Source organism: Syzygium oleosum, unplaced genomic scaffold (genome assembly GCF_021117445.2).
Source record: "Syzygium oleosum isolate NSW1041296 unplaced genomic scaffold, Sole_v2.1 Sole_v2.28, whole genome shotgun sequence".
In the NCBI taxonomy this organism is placed as follows: domain Eukaryota; kingdom Viridiplantae; phylum Streptophyta; class Magnoliopsida; order Myrtales; family Myrtaceae; genus Syzygium; species Syzygium oleosum.
The window spans coordinates 2269292-2288908 of record NW_026607512.1 but is presented as its reverse complement, the minus strand read 5'-3'; the positions used below and the strand labels follow the sequence as shown (position 1 = coordinate 2288908).

General features: G+C 43.6%; 1 protein-coding gene and 1 long non-coding RNA gene across 2 annotated transcripts; both read left to right on the top strand.

The window, feature by feature from the left end:
- Positions 1–420: 420 nt before the first annotated feature.
- LOC115675231 (PAN domain-containing protein At5g03700) lies at positions 421–2495 on the top strand. Its single transcript, XM_030597830.2, has one exon. The coding sequence runs from the start codon at positions 543–545 to the stop codon at positions 2082–2084; it is 1542 nt and encodes a 513-aa protein (XP_030453690.2). The 5' UTR covers positions 421–542; the 3' UTR covers positions 2085–2495.
- Positions 2496–12606: 10111 nt separating this feature from the next.
- On the top strand, positions 12607–15533 carry LOC115675343 (uncharacterized). The gene is made up of 2 exons (XR_008814660.1): positions 12607–12785; positions 12966–15533. It is a non-coding gene; the product is annotated as an uncharacterized LOC115675343 (long non-coding RNA).
- Positions 15534–19617: the final 4084 nt, after the last annotated feature.

Here is a 19617-nt window from a genome sequence, read left to right as displayed (position 1 = left end):
AGAAAACAGATTTATTAACATGGCACGTCACATAATCACCCAAAGTTCTACAATCAAGTAATCTCTAGCACTTCTAATATCAAGAAGCTGACGCAGATGTTTGACCTGCAAAACTTTAATCTTACTGCATCTCCACGAACGAGCTAAGTTCTGACCATATATGCACTTGAAGAAAGCATATCATAAAGACAGTCCGTGAAAAATGAAAATAGTTTTCATAATAAGTGCACCTACATCTAGTGGAAATAAACCAAACTCAACGTTTTCGAATATTTTATCAAATCAAAACATGTAGCCAGAAGTAGCGTCAAGCTGCGGCTGCGCAAGTTGCACCACCAGCCCACGTCCACGTCAGAGTTGTAATGTCTGAAATCCGAACCCATTCCTTTACTTTCGGTGGATGGACGCCTTATTCTTACAGCAACTAGCGACTAAACAATAATACCTCGACCTTCTCGATCTTCTCAAGTGCAAAAGATTTATCTGTCGAAGTGTCCCCCTGTACATCCCTCACATAAGTGGCGTTTTGGCCGTGCCCGTGAATGGATCCATGCAGAAGTCTCTCCATCTCTATCCTCTCTCCGGCTTCTCGGACCTCCGCGGCGTCGATCATGAAGATCGGACCGTCTCTTCTAGACGCGATCGCCCGGCTCTCGATCCTCGCGATGCTCTGCTTCCTCCGAGCCGGCTCGCAGGAGCTTCGCAGGGGCTTCGAAGCCGCCCCGAGGGTTTCCGTCGCCGCTTTCCAACCCTTGCTCACCGACCCCACCGGCAACTTCTCGCTGAGCTTCCTCCGAGTCAACAGCACGAGGCTCGCCCTCGCCGTCGTCCACGTGCCGTCCTCGCATCCCGTCTGGGTCGCCGACCAGGCCCGGACCGCCGGGTGGTCCGACCGCAGCACCCGGCTCTCCTTCAACGGCAGCATCGTAGTCTCGGACCCCTCGTCGGGGGTGTTCTGGTCAACGGGCACCGACGGTGACCGGGTCGTGCTCCTGAACAGCTCGAATCTTCAAGTCCAGAAGCAGAGTGACGGCGACGGCGGGACCCCGGTCGTTGTATGGCAGAGTTTCGACTTTCCGGCGGACACCCTCGTGGAGAATCAGAATTTCACGGCCGCCATGTCGCTGACGTCGTCGAACGGGCTCTACTCGATGCGCATGGGAAGCGACTTCTTCGCCCTCTACGCGAAGTTCGACGGCGCTTCGGACCAAATGTATTGGGAGCACAAGGCGCTGGAGGCGAAAGCGCAGGTGGTCGACGGGGCCGGCCCGGTCTATGCCCGGGTCGACCCGGACGGGTTCATAGCCATGTACCAGAACAGCAGCGTCCCCGTCGATGTCGAGGCCTTCAACAGCTTCCAGAAGCAGATCGACTCCTTCCTCATGCTCCGGTTGGAATCGGACGGGAACCTCAAGGGCTACTACTGGACCGGGTCGACCTGGGCCATGAACTACAAGGCCATCTCCGGCTTCTGCGAGCTGCCGAGCCCCTGCGGCCTGTACAGCCTGTGCTCGGCGGACAGTACCTGCTCTTGCTTGGACAACCGGACCGAGGCGCGTCCTGGTTCATGCTCCGCGCCGGGTTCGGGCGACTTCTGCGGAGGCGGAGGGTCGGGAAGTGGCGGCTCCTCGGTGCTGAGGCGTAACGGCGTGGAGTTGCCGTTCAAGGAGCTGATGGGGCACGTGTCGGTCTCGTCCTTAGATGACTGCGAGCGCGCGTGCGAGAGCAACTGCAGCTGTTGGGGTGCCGTGTACAGCAACGCCACGCAGTTCTGTTACACAATAGATTACCCTATCCAGACACTGCTCGAGGTCTCGGACCAGACCAAGATCGGGTACTTCAAGGTGAAGCCTGCGCGGGCCAGGAAGGGCAAGGGCTACGAGGCTGGGTTCGGGGTCGGGGTCCTGGTGTGGGTCCTGATAGGGATAGCGGTAGCGGGCGGGTTTGGGTTGATGGGTTATCGGGTGTGGAGGAGGAGGAGGGGGTTGAAGGGACATTTAGCAGACGAAAACGGTCTGGCCGCCGGCCTGTACAAGGACCTCGGGTCCGCGAGCTTCCGGTCCATCGAGCTGAGCAGTAGATGAGCCAACCCGTCCGATGCGAGGAACGAAAAGCAGACAACATGCTAGACAAATTCACTCGTGTGTGGCCATTGGGACTGGTTCGAAAAAAGCTGTAGACATTCGATACAATTTTCTTTTTATTGAAGTTTTACTTTAGAATTAAATGGGGACCTCACGTAGGTCCTTAGGAGGGGTGAGATTGATGCGATTGACAAAGATGGACAATACAATAGTCCAAGTTGAGACTAGAGCGCGAGACAAAGAGGAAGAAGTTCGAGGAGGTCTGACGTAAGACATGACGACGATTGGTTGGATCTTGTTGGCGGAAGACAGCTCGTGAGTGGGGGGGAGGGTTTGACTGCAAGTGGAAAATGGGGGGCTGGCTTGGCAATGCCACGTGGAAGCGAAGATCACTCTATGATTTGATTTTTCTTTTCCTTGCTTCTTTTTGGGCATGGTGGGTGCCTGGGTGGGACCAACGTAATGCGCGGAAGTTGGCGACGTGCTGGATCAGAGAGATCGATGCCAGCTCACGTGCGCCACGTGGGAGACGGAGCACCACTTCTCAGTTCCCTATGAAGTGGGTTTTTTGTCGTTGACCTAATGAATGCGCGTTTAGTGAAACCGTATAGGAGGTCAATAGAGGTCATGCGTTCATGTTTTCCACCGTTTATCCCATTAATTGAGAGTAAATTCTACCGTACACGAAGAAGTCTTAGCACGTAATCCATAAACGGATCGATTCGTAGGATGAATGCACGCCAGGCTCAATTGTGCCCCATCGCTGAATCGCGCAGCATGCTTTTTTGTTTTTTTTTATCTCACGAGAGTTTCACTTTGCTCATTCGAACTCGATTTCTAAACGCCAAGCACCAACCTCTCTCGTGGAGATTAGCAGAAAGAAGATGGAGCACGGCGGCATCCACCTCTATCAAGGGGGATGAGCTCCACCAGGAGAGAGCAGGAGAGAGAGCGGGAGGCAGTAACAACGGGGGACAGCACGAGAGAGAGAGAGAGAACTATGATGGTGCGAGCTGAGGACGAGCTTTGTTTATGGAGGCATGTTAGCAAATGGTGGATGACTATGGCTCGGTGGGCTGCTCAAAGAAGGGACGGATCCTGGTCTTTGAATTATTGGCAAATTCGCAACATCATTTATGAATTTTCAATCGGATTCCTGATATTTTTGTTCAATAGTTAATATCACTTTTAACCTTTCCACTTTTTTACTAGGCCCTTGAATTACTTTGAAATGGCCGACGGCATCTTTTTTGTCAGTGGAAGGGTTTTTAGTGACAAAACCACTGATTCAATACCGACAAAGAAAACAGCAAATTCTCCCTGCTTGACATCTTTATGTCAATGGAAGCTCTAAATAGCGTGAAATGGAAAACGAGGGATAGTTGTTCACTATGCTCCAAACGAGAACAACAAATTCTCTCTACTTTATCCTAGCGAGGATCGTGCATATGACACGATGCTAAGTGGATGAAAATTGTCTAAGTAGAGTGATCTATATTGAAGGGAAAATTATTTGGTCAAAGTGAATACACAAAGTTAAAAATAATGTCCTATATTTGCAGCTTCAAACAAAAAAGAAAAGTACATATCACACAGATGAAATCCGCCTATACAATTTGCCCCATCTGACATTTTGTTTCCTTAGATTGGTGTCTATTTCAACAAATTTCACTAAAAATAAAAAAATGAGATGATGGCGTTGCACATTAAATCAAATTTCAAAGACATAATTGAATTAATCGAAAGTTCAATGATGGCATCGACAATTGATCCAGGAAGAAAGCGGGAAATGAGAGAAAGGCCTGCAACCGGAGAGAGGGGAGGACAATTAAATAGTAAGAAAGGAAAGGATGTTTGGAGAGAAGAATTAGGAGACAAGCAGAGAAGAACTCGAGAAGGGAAAGTTCAATATCAACGTATCCAATCATGCAAAGCTAAATAGAAAGATTTGAAAAGCCAGTATATATAGAGCTACTTGCACCTAACCCCCGATTTTAGTAAAAAACAATTTGCTAATTAAATCAGAGATAAGAAAGAAATCCCCTAATGAAATAGGAAATCATACACTATATCACCGGAAAAAATTATCAAAAAAGTCATAAATCTATTGCACTTTTGCCAATTCAGCCCTAAACCTTTCAATTTTGTCAATTGAGTCATAAACATTTTGACAATTTGCCAATTGAGTCCATCCGGCTAATTTACGCCAAAAAATGCTTATAGGATACCAATTAACGCCGTGGATGGAGCGGCGTTCTAATTTTTGGAGTTGGGTGTGCAAATTAGGTCATCTCAGTGTGGAGCTTTTACATCGTGTTTTGATTTGAGGTAATTTTGCCCAAAAATAAAAAATAACAAAAAAAAACGTCACCGTTTTTTATGTCCGGTGTCCACGTCAGAACTGGTCCGGCCACGTAGGATGGCCGACCCTCACTAGGTATCCACGTAAACATTTTCTGGGGTGAATTGGACGAATTGACTCAATTGATAAATTGTCAAAAAGTTTAGCACTTAATTGATAAAATTGCAATGTTTATGATAAAATTGGTAAAAGTGTAATAAATTTAGAATCTTTTTAGACAATTGTTCTCATATCACGAGCACCCATTTGGAGGCTCAAGTCAATGTACATGCACTAATATCTTCCCAAATATTCCTTAATATAACATCTAGAAGGAGCTAGCTAATTAGAAAAGTATACATCTCTATCGAGCCTGACAAAAGCAAAAGCTACGTTTACCAGTCTTAACACCCTCATAAAGGGCCATTGACTTTGGCTCGTCCAATTGGCTCATTAAGTGGCAAAGTGCAAATAGTCAAAAGATTAATATCGATCGAGGCCGCTCAAGCATGCTCTCTCAACCTCTGCAGCAGCCAGCTAGCGGGGAGAAATTAGAGCTCTGACTTTGCCAAGTTGCGCCCACCATCGTCGCAATTAATCCAGAAGCAGGGGCAACTGTTGTTGCAGCTTTGGATGGTGCAACTTCTTGGGTGGTCGTTAGGTTTCCGTGATTTCTAGAGCTAGGAAACTAACAGATGTTCGTGCGATGAGTCTAACTCATATACACCGTTGAATGAGATGGGACTCATGAGACCCGCATGATCTAATAAAGTATAGGAATTGGGGTGGCCCGGTGCACCTAAATACTTGTTCCTAGTCAATGCAATTAGACATCGACTTACATGGAATTTAGTGGTGAGGTAGCCATCGAGGGCTTCAATCCTAAAGGCACACTAACGAATCAAAGCTCCAATCTTTAGATATTGCTTCCACGGATGGCGAAAGCCGAACCAGCCGGGACGTGGTTCCCAACTCACAAAGTTTGCCTGACATAATCATCGTAAATCATGTGTCATTATCATGTGAACACAGTTAAGTGACAATTCACTTGCGTGAGGGTCGACTAGAGATTAGAGGAAAGAACAAGAGAACTTGTACCCACCAGAGATTCTTCGGTGCAATAGTCAAAAGATTAATATCGATTGAGGCCGCTCGAGCAGCCTCTGCTGCAGCCTGCTAGTAAGAGAAAATAGAGCTCTGACTTTGCCCAAGTTGCGCCTATCAATGTCGCAATTAATCCAGAAGTAGATGCAACCGTTGTTGCAGCTTTGGATGGTGCAACTTCTTGGATGGCCGTTAGGGGTGCGTATGGTAACGTTTCTATTTCTGGAAACAATTTCTTTTCAGAAATAGTTTTTTCTATTTCTATTTCCTGGAAGAGTTTCTGAGCAAAATAATGCGTTTGATAACTGCACAAAATTTCTATTTCTAGAACAGAAATGTGTTTGGTAACTGCACAAAATTTCTATTCCTGGAATAGAAAAAGAACAGAAATGCGTTTGGTAATTGCACAAAATTTCTATTCCCAATTTTTTGCATTCAAATCTATATCTTTTATTTAACTATAAGTACAAGTTATAAGTGAAAAAATCAATAAGCATGATTTATTGATTTGTCTAATCCTTTTTAGGGGTTTAAAACCCCTTTTAATCCCTAAACTAAAGAATCTTCAAAAATACCACTTGGGCACCTAAAAAATTTTGGGAATTTTTTAATTTTCTAATTTTTTATGGGATTTTTCTGAAATTTTTCTAATTTTTATGAATTTTCGGAATTTTTTAATTTATTCTAAGCCATTATGTGAATTTTTTATTTTTGTTTTTTTTGGGGAAAAGTTTATTAAAACTTTTTACTTTCCCGAAATTTGTCTCTTTTTATTTTCCAGAAAGCTTTTTATGAATTTTTTTAAATTTTTTCAATTTCGGAATTTTGCAAATTTTTATGGGTTTTCTGAGTTTTTCTGATTTTTATGGATTTTCTGAGAATTTTTCTGATTTTTATGAATTTTTGGAATTTTTTAATTTTTTTATAATTTTTTTATTATTTCCGCCGAGAATGGACCGGACCGGTGCTTTGAGACGGTTTACAGAAGACGGAGGATGGAGGAGGAGCTGAGGTCGTGGCTTGAGGACCGGACCTTTCTATTTTTATTTCTATTTCTAGGAACAAAGAAGCAGATTTTTTCTACTTCTTATTTCTGCTCCAAATCTATTTCTTGGCCACTTTTCTATTTCAGGAAATAGAAAAATAAAATGCGTTACCAAACGGATTTCTGTTCTTTTTTTTGTTCCAGGGAACAGAAGAACAGAAAAATAGAGAAACAGAAGCGTTACCAAACGCGCCCTAGGTTTCCATGAATTTGAAAATGGTTTCTAGAATTGGAGAAATAACAGATGACCATGCGGTTTACCTATTCGAATTCCCTGCTCAGGCATGCCCGTGTCCTGCCAAGTGCAGGGGTCGATAAACAATGATCACGAAATTCCTCGTCCAAATAGGGAAAATTGTCCAAAAAGTCTTAAACCTATTATACGGCGGCCAATTCAGTCCTACACCTTTTAATTTTGTCAATTCAATCCTAAACCTTTTAAAAAGTTGCCAATTCAATCATAAGCTTTTCAATTGTGCCAATTTAGTTCTAAACCTATTGACTATTTGCCAATTTAATCCTAATTTTTTTAGCGAATTGCCAATTTAGTCCTTCCGACTAATTTTGGCCGAAAATCGCTGACGTGGTGGTCCAGTTGGTGCCGACCGTCCTACGTGGAGCTGACGTGGATAATTTTCTATTTTTAAAAAAAAATTCGAATTTTTTTATTGATTTTTTTTTTCCTTTCTGCTTTGTTGAGCCGATGAGGCTAGCGGAGGTGGCCAGCCACTGGGTGAGGGCCGCGACACCCTCTCCTGTGGCCAGCGACGGCCTAGGCGATGCCCTCGCCTCACTAGATCTGGCGAAGGTGTCGTGGCCCATGCCGGATTTGGCGAGGGCTCTCGAGTCCTCGTTACAGCTGGCAAGGCAACACGAGCCGTCGCCCGCCCTTATTGCCCTCGCCCCCGGGCCGGTGGGGGTCTCCGGCCCTTGCCCAGTGGCTGGCCACCTCCACCGGCCCTCGGCTGGCTACTTGCTGGATCAATGAAGAAGAAGATAGGAAAAAAAAATTTAAAGGAAAAGAAAAGAATAAAAGTAAAATAATCAATAAAAAATTTGAATTTTTTTAAATTAAAAAATTATCCACGTCAGCGCCACGTAGGACGGCCGGCGCCGACGTTAGCGATTTCTGGCCAAAATTAGCCGGAAGGACTAAATTAGCAAATAATCAATAGGTTTAGGACTAAATTGACACAATTGAAAGGGTTTAAGACTGAATTGGCAAAATTGAAAGGTTTAGGACTTAATTGGCTGTCGTACAATAGGTTTAGAAGTTTTTGGACAATTTTCCCCGTCCAAATAAATTAACATCATTCTGCTCAATATATCAGTTTCGTAAACAAGCCTTAATATACCTAACATTGTTAGCTAAAAGAGAGGTAATGTTGAGCCTCCCAACCATTTAATCAAGCCTACATTATAAGAAGAGTTTCGATTGTTAGAACCACGATTCGACGTTGCAAGATCGGATGAAAATTCGTTATATGCACTTCTTTGCTTATCTAATAAGTGCTCAAGCGACACTCCTTAGCGAAATGCTTTGCAAAATGTAAAAGGGCATGCATGCAAGTCAAAGTTCCAGAACGAATGACCTAAGAGGTAAAATACTTTTTCGGGAAAATTGTCAAATCAGTCTTAAACCTATTGTACGGCGGCCAATTCAGTCATAAACCTTTTAATTTTGCCAATTCAGTCCTAAACCTTTTAATTTTGCCAATTCAGTCCTAAACCTTTTAAATTCTTACCAATTCAGTCCTTCCGGCCAATTTTGGCCGGACAGGACTGACGTGACAATTTTTAATTATTTTTTTTTCAATTTTTTAATCTTTTTTTTCTTTTTCTTCTTTTTTTTTTTTTCTGCTTTCTCCCCTCTGGCCGGTCCGGCGACCGGCGGCCGGCCAGAGGGGAGGGCCGGCGAGGCCTCTGGCGAAGCTCGCCGGCCCCCGGCGAGGGTGAGGCGAGGTCGAGCCTCGCCCAGATCTGGCGAGGCTTGACCTCGCCGTCGCGACCCAGGCGATGGGCGAGGCGAGGCGAGGCGAGGCTCGACCTCGCCTCGCCTCGCCGTCGTAGATCCGGGCAAGGCTCGACCTCGCCGTCGCGACCCGGGCGATGGCGAGGCTCGACCTCGCCGTCGCGACCCAGGCGACAGCGAGGCTCAACCTCGCCTCGCCGTGGCGTGGGTCGCGACGGCGAGGTCGGCCTCGCCAGATCTGGCGAGGCTCGACCTCGCCGTCGTGATCCGGGCGACGGCGAGGTCGAGCCTCGCCCGGCCGGGCGAGGCTCGACCTCGCCGTCGTGATCCGAGGCGACGGCGAGGTCGAGCCTCGCCCAGTTCCGGCGAGGCTCGACCTCGCCGTCGCGACCCGGGCGACGGCGAGGCTCGACCTCGCCTCGCCTCGCCGTCGCGACCCGGGCGACGACGAGGCGAGGCGACGGCGAGGCTAGGCGAGGTGAGGTCGAGCCTCGCTGTCGCCTGGGTCGCGACGGCGAGGCGAGGCCGACCTCGCCTCACCCAGCCAGGGGCCGGCGAGGCTCGCCTTCGCCGGTGGCCGGCGGGGAGAGCTTCGCCGGCCCTCCCCTCTGGCCGGTCGCCGATCGCCGGACCGGCTAGAGGGGAGACAGCAGAAAAAAAAAAAGAAGAAAAAGAAAAAAAAGATTAAAAAATTGAAAAAAATAATTTAAAAATTGCCACGTCAGCGTTGACCGGACGGCCGGCGCCGGCCGGCGGCCACGTCAGCGCCGGCCGGCCAAAATTGGCCGGAAGGACTGAATTGGCAAGAATTTAAAAAGGTTTAGGACTGAATTGGCTACCGTACAATAGGTGTAGGACTGATTTGACAACTTTCCCATACTTTTTCCCCATGGCCCTTTGGCGCTGTAATGCAGCCACAAACTTAGATTATTAAAGCAAGTAAAGTCTTGAAGTCAATCTTCTTCCTCACTTTTATGGTACATCGGTTTAGCACATTCAACCTGCAAGTTTCGACTCCTCTTTCATTTAGAATTTCTCTGTTGCTCATTGCTTAGTGCATCCAAGGAAAAGTCTTGCCTTTCAGCAAGAAAAAGTGAACTTTTGCTTTGTCAATTGCAAGTGGACTTTGAGATTGAAATACCACATGCCAAAGAGTTTCAGCTGTTCTTTTCTGGACAATAAAACAAAGCAACAGGTTGTTTTGCTTAACAAACAAAAGAAGAAGAAGAAGCTGGATGGCCTATCCAAGTAATAATAGCAAAGAAATTCATTAGCGTAACCCAGGTTTGCAGAAGCTTCAAGTTCAGCTCTGCCATATTGATCAAATGGACTGCATTCGTAAAACGATAAATTGCTCAGCTTGCAGATTATGGCAGATTGAATACAAAATGCAAAACCACTTTCGTATCGGCAAATACGTCAGCTACCTAATCTTATCAAATGACGTTCGCTTATTTTCAGCCATATATACGAAACACCTAGACATCAAAAACATTGTAGAGAACTTTCTTGCTAAATTTATCATCTTAGTATACATATGATGGCCGTGATTCATTTTTTGAACTCTTAGAAAACAGGAGATATTCGGGGAGAAGAACACTAGAAGTGCCAAAACTTGTGTACGACGCTCACTTTAGTGCCAAAAGTTTGTTTCGGATCACTTAAGTGCCAAAATCGGAGAAAAACGATCACTTAAGTGCCAACGGTGAGAAATTCCGGCCAAATTAATACGTGACTTTTTTAATTAAAATTTTAATCTACGTGGCATTTCCACATGTATATTTTGAATTTCTCAGTCCTACGTGGCATTTCCACGGGTAAATTTCGAATTTTTAATTGTTTTTTTGATTTTTTTTTCTGTTTTTTCCTTCTTTTCTTTTTTTCTTTTTTTTCTTCTTCTTCTTCATTTGGCCGGTGGCCGGACACCGGCCACCGGCCATGGCCGGCCGCCTGGCCTCGCCGGGGGTCGCCTTCCCCCGGGCGACCGCCGGCGAGGCCGCTGTGGCCCGGGCGAGGGCCGGCCCCGCCGGATCTGGAGAGGGCCGGCCTCGCCTCGCCCGGGCAAGGCGTGCCTAGGCGAGGCGAGGCGAGGCCGGCCCTCGCCAGATCCGGGCGGGGCCGGCCTCGCCCGAGCCAGTGGCCTCGCAGCGGTCGCCCGGGGTCGCCGTGGCTGCGCGAGGGCCGACCCGCCGGATCCGGCGAGGGCCGGCCTCGCCGCCCGGGCAAGGGCGTGCCTGGGCGAGGCGAGGCCGACCCTCACCCAGCCACGGCGGCCGCGAGCGGTCGCCGGGGTCGCCGTGGCTCGGGCGACCGCCGGCGAGGCCGCCATGGCCCGGGCGAGGGCCGGCCTCGCAGATCCGGCGAGGCCGGCCCTCGCCCAAGCCACGACGGCCTCGCCGGTGGTCGCCCGCACCACGGCGCCCTCGCAGCGGTCGCCCAGTGCCACGGCGGCCTCACGTCGCCCGTGGCGGGCGACGGCGGCCTCGTCCGGCGAGGCCAGGCGGCCGGCCATGGCCGGTGGCCGGTGTCCGGTCACCGGCCAAACGAAGAAGATGAAAGAAAAGAAAAAACGAAAAATAGAAAAAAAGGAAAAAATAGAAAAAAAAAATCTGAAAAAATTTAAAAATATTATTTAATATTGTTTTCGTCAGCGCCGACGTGCCACTTAGGACTAAGAAATTAATAAAATATGGCCACGTCAGATTTCCGGCAACCCAAATCAGAATTGGCACTTAAGTGATCGTTTTTTTCAAAAAAGCGGCACTTATGGCTGCGCATGACAACTTGCCAAACAATGTTTGATTCTGTTCTTTTGTTCCCATAATCAGTTTGGGAACAGAAATGCGTTTGTTTAATTTTTTGATTCTGGGCACAATTTTGTCAAAAATTGTTCCCAGAATCAGTTTTCAAGAATAAAAAAAAAGTAGCTTCTTGATTTTGGGAACAATTTTGAGAATCAATTTTTTTTCTTCTTCCTTTTCTTGGTTTTTAATGTAGCTTCTAATGTCCGGCTCGAGGGCCGCCCTCGCCGGATCTGACGAGAATAAAATATTTTAATAAAAAATATTATTAATAAAAAAAATATTTTACTTGCCATGGCCGGTGACCAGGCCATGGCAAAAAAAGAAAAAATATATATTTTTAATAAAAATATTTTACTAAAAAATATTATTAATAAAAAAAATATTTTACCGGTCATGGCCAGCAACCAGGCCATGGCAAAAAAAAATGTATATTTTAAATAAAAATATTTTAAAAAATATTATTAATAAAAAAAATATTTTACAGGCCATGGCCGGCGATCAGGCCATGGCCAAAAAAAGGAAAAAAATTTATTTTTAATAAAAATATTTTACCAGTCATGGCCGGCGACCAGGCCATGGCCAAAAAAAATAAAAATATATATTTTTAATAAAAATATTTTACTGGCTATGGCTAGCGACCAGGCCATGGCCCAAAAAAATAAAAATGTATATTTTTAATAAAAAAAATATTTTACCAGCCATGGCCAAAAAAAATAAAAATATTATTAATAAAAAAAATATTTTACCGGTCATGGCCGGCGACCAGGCCATGGCCAAAAAAAATAATAAATACTTTTAATAAAAATATTATTAATAAAAAAATATTTTACCGGTCTTGGCCGGCGAGTAGGCCATGGCCAAGAAGGAGAAAAAGAAAAAAAGAAAAGAAAAAAAAGAAAGAAATATTAAAATATTTAAAAATATTATTAATAAAAAGAAATTTTGTGGTGTTACCAAACGCATTTCTGTTCTTTTTCTATTCTAGAGATGGAATTTTGGGCCGTTAACAAACGCTTTAAAATGCTCAGAATCAATTCCGGGTACAGAATAAAAAAAAATCATTTCTGAGCAGAATCTGTTCCCGGGCATAGAATCGTTGTCATGCGCAGCCTAAGTGAACTTTTGGCACTAAAGTGAGCGTCGTACACAAGTTTTAACACTTCTAGTGTTCTTCTCCCGAGATATTCGTATTCTTTCGTTACATCCTAGCCATCATTAAGAGAAACGGAGAGGCTCTTCAAAACCATTGACTTCTATTTTTTTGAGAGCCCAAATGCCCAAAAGGGGCTCAGGACCTTTTCCATTCATTGCATGGGCCTGTATACCCTAATACCATCTACTTCCGCGAGCGTCCCTCGCCTCGTTATCAGTGCTCTTGTCTCAAGCTGAGCAACTGTCTTTGACAGAAGTCATTGAAACCCTGCATTCCCATGAGGTAACGAAACTTTCAACGAGCATGTTCCTAATTTGCTACCGCTTTCTCAGTTTCTCTGTGTTCATAGTCTTGTTCCTTTGGTAGGTTACTGGCTAGTGCTAGCTACTGTTTCGTTGTCCTCGTTCTGTAGTCATTTTGGCTTGATTTTTGTACTCTATTTTGTATGATTTTGGCTTTCAGCTCCTTGGTGGGTAGTTTTTTGAGCATAAGGAAAGAGAAAAAGAGAGAGAGGGGAAGAAATGGTTGTCGATTTCGCAACATAGTACCTGGTTGCTCCCACTAGGCGTCAATTTGGGTACTGTGATGTTTGATGAGAGCTCACTAAGTATCTTCGAGATGGAGTGGATAAGATGAGGGATGTGAAGCGGAAGAGTAGGGCCTTTCGTCGGTGAGGCCAAGCGTTTTGTGGAATCTACAGGCTTTGATGTTAAGAAATGGTTGGGTAGTCTGGGGGCGCACCACCATGGATGCAGAAAACCCGCTGAAATTCGAGGCAAGTGGTAAGGATGTTTGCTCCCGCCGGGGGTTTCCGAACCCCATGGCCTGATTTTTGAAGGGTAGGGATTGGAGGAAGATGATTTGGGTCTTCATGGGGCTTTAAGTGGAAAGCTGTAAGAGTTACTTCCAGAAGTTTTATCTCAAGTGCAGTCCATCTGGAATGGTCATCGGCATGGCTTTTGCCGCGAGATCAGATGCCTTGGAGGCAAGTACTGCAACCAACAGTGTCATTGTGATGGGAGTGTATCGACAGCTATTGGATGATGTGGAAAGGCTAGTTAAGGAAGAGAAGTTGTTCGATGTTGTTGTTGAGGCAACTTTACCACATCACAGATTTGCCGTGCTTAAAGTAATTCATGGAGAATTCACTTATGCATTGAGCTTGAAGCAGATTAATGAGGAAACTGCACTTGGAATTGTGGATCTTCTTCGGAAGAAGTTAGAAGTTGATCCAATGAGGAAAATCCTCATCGTGTATTGACAACTTGTAAAGGAAGAGAAGCCGTTTGACGTGTAAGAAGGTTTATAGTATACCCTTTCACCAAATAGACCATGGATCCTTTAGCCATGTTGCCTATCAAGTTTTTCAATTCAAACGGTTTTCAAATATCATTTTGGCCGAAACTTTGTTTCACTCACTCGATTTAATCATCGCTAGAGTGTTGATTGATAATGGTTCTGCATTAAATATATCCCCATTGGCCACCCTTCACTGTTTGGGAGTTGATTTGGAGAAAATACGAACAGCCCGAAGAAGCCGTTCGATTTTCAATGTGAATTTTGAGGAAATTTATCACATCACGAACGCGCGGAACTTATAGATATTCATGGAGAATTCTTTTGTGCATTGGATTTGAAGTTGATTAATGAGGAAATTGCACTTGGAATTGTGATTCTTCTTTGGAAGAGGTTAGAAGATGATTCGAAGAGGAAAATCGTCATTATTTAGATGACATAGGGAAGATCCTATAAATAAAGGGCGACGACACTAGTTATTTCCGACATTTAGAGGTTGATAAATTGCTTGTCTACTGGGCTTGAAGTTGATTAATGAGGAAAATGTACTTGGATTTATGGATTTTCTACATAAGAGGTTAGAGAGTGATCCTAAGAAGAAAATTCTCGTCACTTTAGATAATTTGTGCATGAAGGTACCGCTAAAGGATGTAAAGTACCTTGCGGAGATGACAACAAACCAATAGGTTGCAAGTTATTGCAATATGGAGAAACCGAGATGTTTTGTGCATTGATGTGGGCTCTTGGACCAAGAGTTCATGCTCAATGAGTTGAAGCTTGAAGAAGCACGATTAATTTTTGAAAAGTCGGTTGGGGATATAGGCAATGATCACGAGTTGAAACACTTGGCAGATAGATTGCTCAAGAATTGTGCAAGCATGCCCCTTTTGATTCTTTCGGCAGCAAAAACGTCGAAGCATGGGAATTTGCTTGCTCGGAGGACTGATTTGACCAAAATTGAAGTGGTAGATGTAAACTCGATAGTAGTACTGAACTAGAAGGATTTGGAACATGGGAATGTCAAAATATTGTTCTGAAGCATTGGCCTTCTTGGTGGAACATCCCCAATCAAGACCCTATTATCCATTGCATGGTTTTGGACCATTTAAAGATTTGAATAATACCAATAGCATCGAGGGCACTAGATATAAGCCGACTGAAGATCTAAATACCTTGCCGACCTCTTCTTTGTTGCCTGGATAACGATGACAGGGGAATGATCAGGATGCAGGATCTATTTGTGATGTGGCCTGGTTGATTGCATATAGGGAATGTAGCACCTTGGTGAGGAGGAACGATATGGGTTTAAAGAGTTGACAAAGGACGAGCTCAAGGAAATGCACTGGTATACTTTCCTCTTTTGTGCAGAAGTTCCTTATGTCTGGCTTTGTCAGGTTTCCTTGTCTTGTTTGGCGTCTTTGGCATTGTCTGAACTTCCCAAACCGAAAGAGATACGGAAACTATCAATTTCCATCGGATTTCAGCAAACCCAGTCTGCAACATGCATTTGCCGACACGATCTTTGGGTTAGCCATTGCCTTCTCTTCATTCTTCAATCAACAGGCACGCAAGGCAGGGTATTCCTAGTAAATAATGTATAGCTCAGATAGTGTCGTGCTTACATTTTCTTTCTTTCTATTTTGAGCAATTTTTCAGTTTGATCAGAGACCTTGGAGAGCATTTGAACTCTCCCTTGCTGAATTTTATCATCGGATACTGTTGTTTTGTACTCAAGATCACTGAAAGCGGATACACACATAAGCCCTTATGAACACGAACACATATGAGCACGATCCTTGAATGAGGAATATTCTGCAGATTTACCATTTGAACAGCCATCTGAATGCCTGATAATGTGAACATAAGCAACGTGGCTGAGTAATTTCTCATTTCGAGATCGCGATTGCTCGCTTAGCTGCGAGATTCGGACACGCTAGTACGTGTGACTTGATTCCTGTGGGCTTGCGAGTGCATGTGTCAAGTTGGAAGTTTTGCGAACTTTGTTTTTCGAACTACTTTCAGGGTGCGCGAGCTTCCACTTGGTGAGTTCAGCCCAACAATGACCAAAAGACGAAAGAGGACATCCCAATCTCATGTTGGAGAATGTCCGAACGTCCGTCCAACCCATTTAAGTAAGAGCCGTGGACGAGTTGCAAACTAATCGAGATTTTGGAAGGCATGAAACCTTCCATGAGGAAACGATTCCTCACGAACCCTCCAATCTCGACACGGATAGTCTTAGTCTTATCTTCGATCGGACTGAGAGGGCGGACTGGATGTATGACGTGAAAGCTGATCCCGAATGTCATTGGACCGTCTTGAGAGCTCTATCTACCTAAGACGGTGCTCCTCATCGTGAAAAAGGAAAATAATGAAGAATTTAAGGTACCGGGTTCCCTTCTCGTGCTGTCAAGACATTGCTCGACACCCGACGAAATGGACATGCTACTTGCTTGAGACGAATCACGTCCCAATTTGTTTGCAGTGCTCAATAATACGTGAGAATCGTTCTAACACCAATATCGTCGATGAGCATAATGTGGGAATCATTCCGGAATCAAATTCCCAAAACACAGAGTTTCATTGGAGAATCATTCTTTATACTGAGAAAGATGCTAGTGTTCGGATTCGCCCAATATGGCCATGGGCCACATGGTACTGTCAAGCAGGGTATGTCCTCGTAATTTGCTGCTCAAGTTGGACTCGGATGAAACTTGCTTTTTCTTGCCAGGAAAAAATGCCACAAAAAAATCTAAACTATGCCCACTATAATATATTTATCTCGAACTTTTTTCAAATTGTGCCTATTACGACACATTTATCATAAACGTTTTTCTTGTGACAAAAAACCCCGAAACTTGCACCTCTTGCCCTTAATTTGTCAAGGTTCCGTTAGATAATTTTTCAGTTAAAATAAGGTCGGCTTTATTTCACTCAAGTCAAGTGGGCGCCGTGTCAACACCGTTTGCCTTCCGACATCTATGTAAGCAGATTTTTAATGATGCTCATTGGTGAAATCTTGACGGAGGGTAAAAGTGTTACATAGATACAAGTTCGGGACTTTTGTCGTCGCAATGGGTGCAATTTGAGGCATTCGGAGGCCTTTTCTCTTCTTTGTTTTTCATCCTTTGAGTTGACAATTAGCCTTCGGCTTGCAATCTGAGCTAATATCAAGCTCTGTCAACGTGATCTTTTGACTAGTCAGTAGGGAAGCTAAACTCAGCAGCAGCTAATCGACTGTTGAAGAAAGCATATGACCACGTGACTTCACCGCACACATAGATCTGATCTGATCTGATCTGATCTGGTGTACATGCTCTTGTTGGATGCAACAATGCCGTTATAAAAGGGACATCTTCCTGAGCTGGACTGAGAATACTTTAAAATTGGTGCAATAACAGTTGGTAGCACTTGCCAGGCGACTATTACTGTAATAGAAGGCTGGAACATTGAAAAAAAAAAAAAAAACCAATGCACCAGGACAAAGATGATGACTCTGAAGAGCAATGGCATAAAGGCTCCACCGAAATTCAAAAAAAAAAAAAATTTATAAGAAAGTGAAGTCTTTCTGAGTTTAGACACATCCATCCGGAATTTCCTCCTCGACGCGACATCTAAATCGAATATTTTAGCATAGGGGTAAAAGGGATATCTTTCTTTTTTAAATAACGGACTTTCAAAACTTTCGATTGGACAAGGAGCGGAGTACCTTAATTTACTGTCGCATCCTACTAGAAAATAAAATAGTTAATATCACGAAAAACTTCAAAATGGTACAGCTTCGATAAATTTAATCTAAATTAATTTTTTGATCATAAAAAACCCAAAATTGGTACATCTATGATAAATTTACCATCAATTAATTTTCGTTAAATTTTACAATCAAATTACTGAGTTTGAAGACACATGGCAATGTACCATTTTGGGGTTTTACTTTCCGTTTGTCACCATGTACCGATTTGTGATTTTTCGTGGTATTAATCTAATTTTCACCGGTATACCAATTTGGATTTTTGGTAGTTAAAAATTAATTTTGGGTAAATTTGTTACCGGAATACCAGTTCTGGTTTGGGTTTTCCGGTGGTCAAAAAGTTAGTTTGGAGTAAACTTATTATAGGTGTATAAATTTGAGGTTTTTTGTGATATTAACAAAAAATGAAAATGCTTACAACTAGCTCAAAGTTGTGTTTGGTTGTCAAAATTTCGGATAGGACGGGATAAGATGAAATAAAGAAAACCCCGCGAATTGTCAATATGGGTGACTTTTTTCTAAATTTGATCCCTCCATTAAAGTAATTCTCAACATAAATCTTTCCAAAAATTTTCTCCCAAACTAGATTCCTCATCTCCAAATCACCACTGAAATTGCCTAATCATCACCCTCTTTATCCTAGTCACTTTTACCTCTCCTAAATTTTTTTAAAAATTTCTAAGGTTTCGCACAACCTTTATTATTTTTAGAATTAATCTATTGCAGATAATTACAATTGACTAATAAGTTGCGCACAATCCAAAACTAACTTTTAATTTTTCTTAGTCCAAAAAAATCTAGTATCTTATTTAGTTTAAATCACAAGTATAGATAAAAATTGTCTAGAAATAAGTCATGGAATTATAAGCCTAATGTTGAGTATGATTATGAAAGCGTCGTCAAAATATTAATTTGACCGATGAAATTCCACAATTCGAAGTGTCGAATTATTTGCTCATTACATCAAAGTCTATAAAGACATATTGATTTTTTTTGGGGGGGGGGGGGGGTCGGATTATAAGACATATCGATTAATACGTGAAATTATACAAAAAAAAAGAAAAGAGAAAAGAGTGTGGAATTATTTGCTCATGGAAAGAAAAGAGGCTTCCCAAATTTAAGTTGTTCTTTTTATTAGGGGTGAGCGGTTTCCGGTCCGGTCCAACCCAAGAACTGGGAACCGGACCGAAAGGACCGATTCCCAATTTCTAGAACCAGGGACCGGACCGACTAGTCTTGGGACCGTGGGCCGGATGAGACCATCGGTCCGGTCAGGTTCTAATGGGACCAATCACTTATCGGTAAAGGCAAGAGGGATTGGGAAAATTAGATTGGGCTTTTTATTTTTTTCAAAAATTTTAAAAAGTAAATAAATATATATATGAAAAAATTAGAAAAATATATATTTATCAATCCATTTCCCATTCTAGAACGGAGAACCGGATCGCCCGAAAACCAGTTCCACTTTTAGGAACTGGAAACCGGACCGATATTCCCAAGAATCGAACCAAACTGGTCAGTCCGGTTCGGTCCGGTCCCGATTTAGGCTGTCCATATTGCTCAACCCTACTTTTTATCTGACAAAAAAATATTAAAGTTGTTTTTTTTTTTGCTAGAATTAAAGTTGTTTAGCGAGTTAGGCTTAAAGAAGGAGTACGGCATCGGGACCCACCAACCTTTGGCCACTACTTCACACGACACCAAGAATGGCCGGTAGATTTTGTATCCAACTTTGGGAAGCAAAGAAAATCCGGAGGCGCAAAACGATGGAAAGGCAGGTGGAACCAACTCAAGACCCACGAGGTTTAGCCCACTTTATAGTTTGTCGGGAAAAGTATTAAATTCAGGGGTCCATCCATTTCGCTGAAAACAAATAATTTCAAATTTTTTCTTTTTTCGAAAACAATATTTCGTATCTCTTACAAGCATGAATGAACGAAAGATGGTCTCATCATCCGTACGGAAATATTTAGACACATGTTGATATCGATAAGGAAAACATTTCTTTTATCTACTAATTATCTTGAGCGATGCCGACAGTCATTTTCGGGGAAAATGCCTTTCGAA